This window comes from Eurypyga helias, unplaced genomic scaffold (genome assembly GCF_000690775.1).
Source record: "Eurypyga helias isolate BGI_N326 unplaced genomic scaffold, ASM69077v1 scaffold12596, whole genome shotgun sequence".
NCBI classification, from domain to species: Eukaryota; Metazoa; Chordata; class Aves; order Eurypygiformes; family Eurypygidae; genus Eurypyga; species Eurypyga helias.
The window spans coordinates 3,521-15,268 of NW_010258584.1; the positions used below are offsets into that span (position 1 = coordinate 3,521).

At 38.7% G+C, this 11,748-nt stretch overlaps 1 protein-coding gene across 1 annotated transcript in view; it reads right to left on the minus strand.

Moving 5' to 3' along the window:
• Positions 1 to 442: 442 nt before the first annotated feature.
• The window catches only part of LOC104511682 (sodium/hydrogen exchanger 9-like), a gene marked incomplete at its 3' end in the record, with an annotated part of 14,094 nt that continues 2,788 nt past the window's right edge, over positions 443 to 11,748 (minus strand). The window contains exons 2-4 of the mRNA XM_010154398.1: positions 5,127 to 5,329; positions 1,114 to 1,191; positions 443 to 519 (exon numbers count right to left, since the gene is read on the minus strand). Coding sequence (XP_010152700.1) covers positions 443 to 519; positions 1,114 to 1,191; positions 5,127 to 5,329 — 358 coding nt within the window. The remainder of the gene's footprint in view (positions 520 to 1,113; positions 1,192 to 5,126; positions 5,330 to 11,748) is intronic.

Here is an 11,748-nt window from a genome sequence, read left to right on the forward strand (position 1 = left end):
TAGTACGATCTTTCTGAGCAGATTCTATCTGCGTTTGTTCTGTTTTAGATAAAATAACATGGCTACAGAAATGACAGTATCTCCTGCTCTCCTCTAGAAGGAAATCTGGTTAGAAGCACAGAATTTCAGTTGAGAGAGTGGTTCTAAATCTCAGGACAGATGCTTAAAGCTACAAGGATGTTGAAAGCACTTCATCCTTACATCAGACCAGAAATGAAGCACACAATTTCCTGAATGCCCTAGACAGTTCTTACTGTCCAAGAGTTTTGCCTTTTTCAGCTCAGAATTCCCTGATACGGAATTACTTTACCTGTTACAGAAATTCTGTAGTGTATTGACCATGCAGGCCTGCAATTCTTTTTACAGTTTAGTTTTTAATTGCAAAAAAAATACCAAGCACTAATAATGACTTCAGCAATAACAGTAGAAGACATTCACTTACCCTATGACAATGCAGGAGATGGCAGTTCCCAAAAAAGCATAGGTTAAAATCGATCCTAAGTTACGAAAAAAATGTCTCTGGGGAGGAAATTTTGAAAAAAGGTCCTTTGTAATACAGTCAATGAAAGAACATTCAGACCAAGTTGAATTGCTGCATCTAGAAGTGCCATTTGTTACAACCCATATCTCAAATTTAAGACGAAACAACATAGGCTGCATTAGTTACTTTGGAAAATACAATTTAAGATGAGTCATTTTTTGCCTGGTTCAATGCCATCAAAATTCCCTCTTTTATGTATCCGGCCAAATGCTTCAGGATCATAACAGAAGTTCACGTTGAAAGCATCTGATGCGACAGTATCATAACCCGATCCCTTGAGCAAGCCAAGTCCTGCTCATGCACTAGAAAAAGCACAGGTAGGCTGTTGCCTACACGCAGCGTCACCAGATTCGAAGTGGTCTCTTCTCAAAACAGGAATAATACAATCAAATCTTTGCACAGATCCAGAAAGGGAGCAGAATGAGGCCTGTGCATCTTTCATTTGCTGCCATCCCTGTCAACTTCTTCCCATGCCATATAATTATTAACTATTTCTCTGTCACTGGTCTGTTGGATCTACAAAGTACGAATCTCATTCACCCACTTTTGTAATATACGGAAGAGACACATACCTTCTTTAAACTATATCCAGCATGAAATATAATGGGTGGCAGCAAAATATTGAAGAAGATGGAAGGATCAAATGTCATCTGCCAGAAAGAACAAAGGAGAGGGTGAGGACAAATAAAGCAGCATGTAATTTATAGGTTGTAATTGTAACTTCTGCTCAGGATTAATTTCAGGATCAGCTTCAATGTGTGCAGGCCAGAATGTTACTCTGAGTTGTTTGCTTATAAGTATTGATGTGTAGTTCTTTACTGCTTATACGTGTAGAATACTACCTGAAAAGTCTTCCTTAAAGAAGGACCTCAGTCAAGTGCTATTTTACAGGGAACACGTACAAGCAGCGTTACCTGTGACAGTAAGTATCTGCACTACCAGACATCCAACTTGGCAGCCCCATGGCTTAATTCCTGGTTCAGCCATGGTCTTCCTGCTCAGTTTCAGGAATGACACATCATCACTGCTGTGCCTCAACTCCCCACATCCCGAGTGGTGATAAAAGGCCTGCACTACCGACCCCAGTGTAACGTTTCCTTCGAAGCGTATCAATTAGGCATAGACGGAGCTTGCTGATGTTGCTTAACGAGTCACTGGCTGTCAGCTAATATGAGCTTTCTTGAACTCCTGCACATGGAAACTGTGCACACATTGTCCATCTTCATTGCTTCATTGGCAAAAAATATATTTTGCCTCACATTTTTAGCAGGCAAGGAACGTTCATGTGGCTAGGTATTGTAGCTTAGATGTGACATAACTTCTTAAACTGTAACTGTGTAATCAGTGCTGCTAACCTGCCAGCACAGTTTCTGTCATCCTGCAGTTTCTCAATAAATCTTCTGACTGCTTCTTTAGCGTCCATTGTAACACATCTCTTAAAATGTAATTGGTCCAATCCAGCCGGTGAGTTTTGGGCTGACTGCAACAAAACAAGCTGTAGGCTCTGCACAGTAACTGGCTATTGCTACTTCCTAACAAAACGTAAGTTTAGCAAAGCACAAGCCGTCCTTTTTGGCAAAAGGACTGCCTATGCAGACATGAAATTCAGAAATGGCACAAAGCCTTTTCTTCCAGATTTCGGTTCGAGGGTTTTGTGATGCCCTAAACTATTAGCAGTAGCATCATCAATACCCGGCTGTTTTTTCTATTTGTATATGTGCTGCTGACATTTTAAGTCATATTGTCACGGCAATGAAACTGCAGTTTGCTTCTGGTGACTTATCTATCTCTGTTACTGAAGATGCAACATAACACTGTGTTAAAAAACCTGAGAGCCACTAAAACTGACCTATTGCCTGCATATCTTGTATCTGGTTTATTGGCAAAGGGGTTTCCTTATATCCTCAATAAGCTAAGGACTAGCTTCAGCTATTCTACAAAGGCTAACTGGATTTTCTGCAAAGACATAGCTAAGGTGCTATTTGCTTTCAGAAGTGAAGGTATGCTGCTGCGTTTGTCTCTTCGTTTCCTGTTCCAAGCCACATGTTGGCAAAGAAGCAGACACCACTTCATCGTCTTTGCAGTTTTTTACACTCAGATGCCTGTGTAACATCAGCCATGTTCATGTGAAACATACGTTTTTGTTTCTACAACTGCCAGAAAGAGTTCATAAAATAGCCATTACATTTTCTTAAAGTAATTCTAGCGTGAGCATAATGTTAGCCATTTCTTAATCCAGCTGTTGTTGGTACACTGTTCATATTTGCCTTCAAATTTGGGCACAGAGAGAGACCAACGACAGTGTTCAGTCGCTGCACTTCATTACAAGTAGCTTTCAGTAAAAAAGAATCCTGTTTAAAACCACAACCTTGCTTGAGGAAAAAACCCAAAACTTTTACTAAGCCTGTGTACTGTTTACTGTTCTGTCAGCGAGCTATATTATAGCAATATTTTTAAGAGAGACAGGATGTAATTAATGCAATGGCTTCAAAAGAGTAAGACCTGCCTACAAAACTACTTCTGTCTTCTTACTAACAGATAGCTTGATTTGACAAACAGGAAGTGAGAGCTCAGCCTTTTTTTCCATTCTGCTTACTTTGACTTATGAAGTTGAAAAAAACTAGCTGGCAAATAATGTGCCAGCAACTTTAGCTATGCTGGTAACTTCATTGAAAATATCATAGAGAAAGGATTTTCTTCACTGTGGAACTAACAGCCTCAAATGTTAATTTTGGAATTAATTCAGCAAATAACGTTAAAATACTTTTTCCACAGGCATCAGAAATCCTGACTGCATGTTTTATTATTCAAAACCATCTTCTAAAGGATACATGTTTGTGAGTTAGGGCATAGTCTATTCTTGCTGATAAACTCACTGAGTAATTCTTATACTGAGGTCAGAAGGGAATTACAGTTGTACAAAACCCAGACCATGATGTGATCATGTTTTCTGTTTTTTTACATTAGTTTTTTTTGCCAGTCAGGAATGCTGCTAGGCATTGTTACTGTCTCCTAAATACCTCCCTCTTTCCTTTTCTATTTATTTTCTTTCTAAGAGGACATTTGCCAAATAATTTTACAGGAAAAAGTAGTGAAAATCCAGGCAGGCTGAGGCCTCTCCAGTGGTATAGAGAAACCCACAATTCACTGTTGAGACTTTTAAGAATCTTCCAGCAAATCAAGGCTATGGAAAGAAGCTTGGGCAATCCCCTGTAAGGGCAACAGAAATGTCCTTGGGAATTAGTGTTTCCCCCTCCTCATAACACAAGCCAGCTTCAGTATTCCAGGTTTGATGAAGATGTTCACATGTAATGGATTACTAAATATGCCTTGGAAACTAAACACACTGACTAAGACAAACGTCTTGCAACCAACTAGCAAGAGAAAGGATGAAGATTCAGCAAAATCTGACTAGTCTGACTGCTGCAGTATTTTCCTGCCTCCACCCACCACAGCTCTAATAGTCCTTGTCAGTCTAGTTTCTGAGAATGGCAAGAGTCTGGCTGTAACAACAGACAGGCACACAGTGGTGCTGGATCAGCAAGGAATTTGAGCCAAATGGTTAAATCCCAATTCTGCTGAGATCCCCGTGTACAGTCTAAGCATAATTTAAAAGTTGTTGTAATGATAACCACTACAATACACAGGAGGATGTAGTACTGTGCTAGATAAGTAATAATACTTGGAACAAAGCAAAACAATACATTGCAATATTGTACAAAAAACACTGGTAAGGGCCTACAAGCTTCATGTGAATATGTGATGCCTTTCAGCCTAAAATCTAGGTTTTACAAAGTCCCTCTGCACTCGTGAGTTCTTTAAGTTGCTGTCATTTTTTGAGAAAGTGAATGTTTCAAGAAGTAAATATTGCAAGGGTGGGGAAAGACTACACCAACAAAGTAAAATGTTTTATTTGTTACATACTGGAAAACAGAAAAGGCCATGACATTGTAAAAGACACTGTAAACTTCCTCCCCAGACTTCCCTTTTTGCATCCAGCCTGAATGGCAATGCTGCCTCCCCAGCCTTGGGGGCAGCCAGTGAAATCCCCCCTGAGGACCACTGCAGTAGTGACTGAATGTTTGAGAAGGTTGTAATGCATTTAAGCATTATAAAAAGAAAACCCCATCTCTGGAAGTTTATTTATTTACACTTTGATATTCTGTAAAACGTTTAGAGTTTGTAGTTACCTCTGCTGTATACAGGAGGTAAACCTCCCTTGCATTATGCTGCCAGAGAAAGTCATGTTTAGGACAGCTGATAAACGAAGGTTTCAGTGGGAGATACAAAGTTTTGGTGGTGATGAATCTAAGGTAACAGCTGCAGGTGAACTTGGTGTCTGCAGGAGGTGGGGCTGAGAGTTCAGCAGCTGTTCTGTGAGCATACATCCGGTTGTACGCTAAATGATGCTCAGGTTTCTACCACATCTTATTTCTTTTCCCATTTCCTTCCTCACTTACCCTTCTCACCCTAAATGCAGAATAGTCTCTCTGTGTCACATGCTTGAAACTTGTTTTCCTCCTTCAAGGGTGTAAATAAAAGAAATATCTTTTGCAGTTTAGAACAAAAATAAGTCAGGTCTTACCTTTTGGAGCATTGCATTGCCCTGGTGACCATTGACATTGTGGTGGCTGATCTCTCTTTTGTATTGGTATTCGTAGACCTGATTAGTTATATTAATAAGCAGAGTGGATGGCCCAGATTTCAGCTTTTCACATTCATAAACAGTTCCGCTTTCAACACCTGATGCTTTTGTTGCGTATCGTATAATTAATCCCATTACAAGGCCTGGAGAATAAAAACCAAACCAAACAAACAAAAAGAAGAGATTCAGGCACTTTTAGGTACATGATGCTACACAATTACTGATTTGGAGAAAAATTAACACTGTTAAAGCTAGGATGTCACCTTCTCAGTGTTTCCACCTTCACAGAGGTACATCTCACTCAACACTTCATGGATGACCATAAAATATTCTTCAAAAATGGTAATTTCATTAGAGTACAGGTGGTGGTTTGACATACACTCAGTTGTACCCCTATTTTTGTGATCCAGTTGCTGAGGTCATTCTGATATAGCCATTATCTGAGTTGCTCAACCATCGCATTTTCAGTAGATATTTAGAGAAGGGGGGTATGTGCATAATTAATGTGCTGTACTGAGCATATAAAAATCAGATGGGCTTTTGGTGATTTTACACACTTCGTGGGGTGCAAAACTCTGACACTGTATCCTCAGGCACATTCTGGTTTCTGCAGAAGAACGGGTGCATTTTTAAGACTCTATAAACTTGGGAAGATAAAAGCAGGCAGAAGGAAAGGAAAATTAAGACTGGGATTAACTGATTTGATTATCTACCACTCAGTATTCATCTAAGGCAGATATTTTGGATCCCTTTACAGTTAACAGAAAGGAAAATCTGCAATTGTCCTCTGGAAGGTACGCTTCTTTCTGTTGGCTCTAGTGGGAGGTTGCACGATTATTTCAGAAGAGGTGACCAACATTTAACTAGATAACATTACTGAGATTATTTCCACTCTTTGGATCCAGACTTGGATTTTGTTTCAAATTTAATTTCTATGCTTCTTTCATGTCCTATGTGCTTTAAGTCCCATGTATATGATGAACAGCTTCACAGTTACTAATTACGAACAGATTCATTAAATGCTAAGGATACTCAGATTAAATATTGATGGAAGGCTTCTAAAGATCTAGATAGATGTACTTACTGATGAAAGATAAGAAATAATCCCATAACAGAGACTCTCTGAACTGCAGATTTTTAGCATACATGTAAGGCAAGTTCATAGCTCCCTGGACTGGTGCTACAACAGAGTGACAGCTGTATTGCTTGTTCAGTATGCACATGCATTTGTGCTTGGTTTGGATCTGTTTAGTATGGTTGGTTCTTTAAATGGCAGAGGATTTAGATAAGCAGTCGAAAACCCCAAGGCCACTTTCTTAGTTTTACAGCATTTGTGCAATAAATCAGATAGTAAATCTAACTGTAGTAAAAGACAGAATTCCTCTCAGTTTTAGGGTAGAGCTTGTATGGGGAAAGGGAAGCAAGCACTGAACATGCTACAATGAAATATGCCTTCTGTACTGGTCAGACCCAGATGTCCAAAATGACGAGTCAGAACCCAGGAAACCATTAGTTAGTCTAAACACTCAATGTTTTAGTCTTATTTTGATTTGATTTCCTCTAGAAGAACCATGTATTTAATTTTCAAATTCAATTTCAAATACATTAAAAATTCAACTTCATTTGATGCTTGGACAAGACTTTTGTCCTTCTTATCCTCTGGAATATAAAACTTTTGGTTTTTCCTTTACCATTTTCGTTCCTGTCAGTCAATTATAGCCTCTGTTGCACTCCTGTTATCAGGTATTACTTAGACCTAAGCAGCTCACATAAATATTTTGCAGACGTCCACTAATGCCCATACAAGGACACTGGCAGAAACAGACTACTCAAGAACAGGAATTTTTGTCAACACAGTTTGCTAGAATCTGTATCGGGTCCCAAGGTGGAACAGATTTCAAATAGTCAGAAGAAAAGTGTTTGGTCAGGTGAATGTGCTGTTACAACCTATTGACCCATCCCATCATCCCCTCTTTCATTTCCCTTTTCTTTCCTTCTGCATCCTCTCTGCCTGCTTACCAAATTGCCCTGTATGTCCCTCATTATCTTTCCCATGTAATTCTTTTCGTGCTTGCCCAACTGCATTGCCTGGCCTCTGACATGTACCTGTTCATTTATAGCCTCTGTCACACTAACCTGCTTTTTTCTGGGTAGTTTTGCCTAGACTGTCACACTGTCTTTCAAAATTATGTGGGACAGTAATCTTTTTTTTCTAGTGGCCTTGTTTCTTTTATACTGGCAACAATGAGCATCATGCTTTTTTGTACAACTAAGAGTCTTCTTGCTGCATACCGAAGACAAGACTTGAAGGAAATAGTGCTATTTTTAACTGAGGGCTCAAAAATCATGAATGAAGAACTAAAACCAGGAAAATTATTTTTTAAATAAGAGTTTAAATCCTACTATTCAGAATTGTTCTTCTGATTTATGTTTTAGCCTTTAACTGTTTACATGGCTTGTACACATAATCACTTTCCTTATGGCAACACAGAACTGCCCAAAGGACATCAGAGGGGACTGGCTGACGGTGCCTTTGCCATCTCTGTTGTACAACCAGGTGGACTACTGTGTCCTACAACATTTTGAGATTCCTAGTATGTGTGTTGTATTGGCTAATATAGCATACACTTTGAACCAAACTCTGATAGTTTTACAAATAAAAATGGATGTTCTCAATTATAGTAATGCATGAGGTTGTTCAAGGGAAAATTATTTCAACCTGTAGTGTCAAGTTTAGACTAGGAGTAGAGGACTGTTCTTAATCTGTATTCTGAGAAAATAAGTGTTATCTTCAGCTGTAGTCTCAAACTGCCTCGGTAGGAATTTCTTGGAATGGAAACAAATGCAAATATTGCAGATCCTAGTCCTGCAAGACAGCTTTTGTGTATAAACAAATCCATTTGCAGAAAAGGAATATTTTAAAGGTATGACCACATTAGCTGTAGAGAATACAGCACTGACAGATTTACAACCGAAGTTTTCTTCTACTGACTTTAGATCTTACCCTCTGATGAAGTCCAAATCCGGATAATGTACAGAGTCATACAAATAATGAAATGATAATGAAAGAACAGGGAAGTTGTGAGAGTATCCAACACCATATACATCCTGGAGAAATTACATTAGAGAAGATCCTAACAGTCGATATTCTTAGTGCATCAATGGGAGTTTGAGGTCCTTGTAGCTCTCGAGAATTCTATAATGTGTTGAATTTGAAAAAAATGGGGACAGGATCCATAATAATGGGTTGATTCAGAATATTCTCAAGTACTCTATGGAAGGTTGAGACGAAGACAATTGCTATCACTACACTATACTGCGAGAGTCAATATAATTGATTGGGTGGTGTTCTTCCTTCAGTAATAATAAATGTGCCAAAGACCCTATATAAAACCCCTAGTGAATTAAAAATCTGGGAAGAGTGTATTTAATATTTTAGTAGTTGTATCATTATGGAATGTACTTTCTGCTTTAGATCATTATATAACATTTCTTTCATGATAGATTTCAGGAGCCCAGATTATACTCTAATAGAAATAATTCATTTTTAAGTATGTGTATAATGTACTCTCTTTTCCACTACTTCCCCTTCCAACCTGAAATCATGCTTTTGCAATATATCTTCTGAAACATTCTTTATAGTTCTTTTAAAGAAAGAAAACCAAACCAAACCCCAGAACATTTGGGAAATATCATTTGGACGTACCTGCTATGAAAAAAGACTAATTTCTAATTTCCTTGCAATCGGTGTTTCACGGCAGAATAATTAACATGAAAATTTTCTCACAAAGTACTATGAACTTTAATACATAAAAACATGTATGTAAAATCATACCTTCTGCACAAGTAGTTCTGATTTCATAGCATCACGCACAGAAAGCCTGGCTTTACCATGTAAGTCCAGGAGTTTGGCAGTTAAAAATCCCTGAAGATGAATGAGGAATGCTGCTGCGCCCGTCACCTGACATCACAAGTATGTAGGATTCTAAGATAGGGTTAGCATGACTAAAAAAGTTTCAAATAGTATTACATCAGTTAAGAAAGTGGGTAATTGAAAATGGAAACTCTTATGCAAGGCTAAAGGTGAGTGTCCTAGCACAAAGCAGAGAACCTGTCTTGCATTCTAGGAGTCCAAATCCAATTATAAATGTTTTCAACTCAGCTTTCCCTCATTTAAGTAATTTGTCTTCAAAACTAGTACCAAGGCTTCAGTTAATTCATGTTTTAAGCCCATTTATTTAAAGGCAGGTTTGAAACAGAAAAGGGTGTAACTAATGTTACAGATTTCTTCAAAAGAAGTCTCAATTGTTCTTTGAAGGAAGATTTTGCAGCAAAATCTCACTCTGAAGGCAATGCAGGTTTTCCAACTTCCTCAGTGGAAGAAGGATAAAATCCTTAATCATAAATGAGAGCATTGGAAGGGATTTCTTAATTCACTCATGCCAAGCTCCTGAGCTAAACTGGCTTGCTCCTTCCTCAGGATTTTAACTAGTCAGCTCTGAAATGCCTTCCTTAATAATGACCCTCAGGGATGCAGTTTTAGCCATTACTTGATTTTCCCAAATATTTTAGCATTTATTCCAAATTTGTTTGCCTCAAGAATGCTATTCCTCTCTTCATCTACCCACTACAAAATGTCAGTTTCTGCCTTGATCATGATTTTCCCATGCTTTCCTCTGAATCCTGACAATCTCTCTTCATTATGAATGTTGTAGTCAGGAAGACAAAGAAGCACTCTATTATTTTATTGAGGGCTAGAGATCCCTCTTCCTGGGACTTGTTACATCCATTGCTGCCTTTGAGAATTAGGGATACTCAGAGCACGCTCACAATTGGAAGGAAACTACAGTTATTCCACACACGAGGCATAATAGATTTAGGAGATGCAAGAATCACATTTCCTAATCAATCATTAGACACCTCCACCGAGGTTGAATCAAGAACTTTGATACGTGCCTCACTTCCAAACATGCTGCGTAGGATCCTCAGGAGAGGCTGAGGAAGGGCTACTGTGAGTCAGCTTTCCCACTGCACACCAGCCAAGAGCTGAATGATTGGTGGGAAGCAAAGAAAAAAAGAGAGTGGTAGACCTCCAATCCCCTCAAAACTTGAGGAAGCATCTCTAACTCCTACAACACAAAGATTTTTCTTGTGAGTGCTACAGTGACTGTGTTCTACCATTCATCCTTTTTGTATTTTCTTTCCAGTCTGATCACCTAGTCCCACACAGCACTGCTTTGGAGACAGGTACATCTTCAGTCAGCCTCACCTCCACCCTCAGGGGTATCACACATTCCCTGGGGCTGAGAACAGCTTCAATCAAAGTTGCTAATTAACCCAGCAGACCCAAGGCAGGGACTGTATTGGTGGGTCAGTGGTGGGGTTTTTTTGGTGGCTGCCTGCCTGCAGGAGTGCTTTGGCCTCTTAACTAGAGGTAACTGGTGGCACCTGTATGTAGCTCTGATACCTGAATTCTGGGAAGCATCAGAAATTTGGATGCTTCCACTCAGTTTTCTATTGCGCTAGCTCTGGGCTATTCCCCTGCTAATGTGGGGCTGTGACTTATGTATTATAGGGGAAATTTGGCAACTACCATTTTATGACTGAAGTATCTAAAGAGATCAGGCCCTGCAGGAGCTGGCTTATGGGCACTTAACCCTTTTATTGGGCCTAGTACAAAGAGGTCATATTCTGGGGTCTGGTACGAAGAGAGAGGCCACCTACTCTTGCCTGAGAGAAGTGGCATTCAGTTTTTGTTACTGCTTGTGTAGATCATCTACCACATTCATTCTGACTGATGTTGTATAGAAAATTGTGCTGAAAACTTATATAAAGGATGCGTTTCCCTTTCTGGGTGGCACGAAGTTACTCTTTCATATGCACTTGTCTCCTTGATCTACAGAAAAAGGGAAGAAAGTTGAGTTTACAGTTTGGGGTCTGTTTATCAATCCAAGCTACAGTGTGCAGAGAAATCTGTTCTCTGAGATACTGGAAAACAAAGGAATGAATGAATAAACAGGTAAGTCTATTCTTCTTCATTGTTTGTAAGTGGTTTTCAGTTTGGTGTCAAAACAAATTGAGTGTATAAATACTTCCAAGCTAAATGCCTTGAAATGTGTATATATATGTACACTTTTTTCTTTTGCAAAATAATGTGGAATTCCTGTTGAATTAATTCTTGTGAATTAAATCTGGGTTATGCTTATGCTTTATTTTTTTTTTTCTTTCTTTGCAACTGCAGAAAGATTTTTAATTTAAATATAGCTATATTTAGTGTTGAACCATTGCTATGATTAAAAATATTTAACACATTTCAGTTTTTGATGTTCCTAAATGGACTGCTTTCCAGTATGGGCATTCTTTTAGCTGGAACAATTCAACATAAAACTGCATTTTCCTATAAAGTTTATGCAAAAAACTCCACACAAAACAACCCTTGTATTTGTTTCATACTTTAAATAGAACTTTCTATCAGGCTGTTCCTAGTGTTGGATTTGTGTCTGTTCAGCACTTTGCAGTAACTGTAAAACTTCCTGTTTTTTGTGTTTAGTTCTTCCCCCCC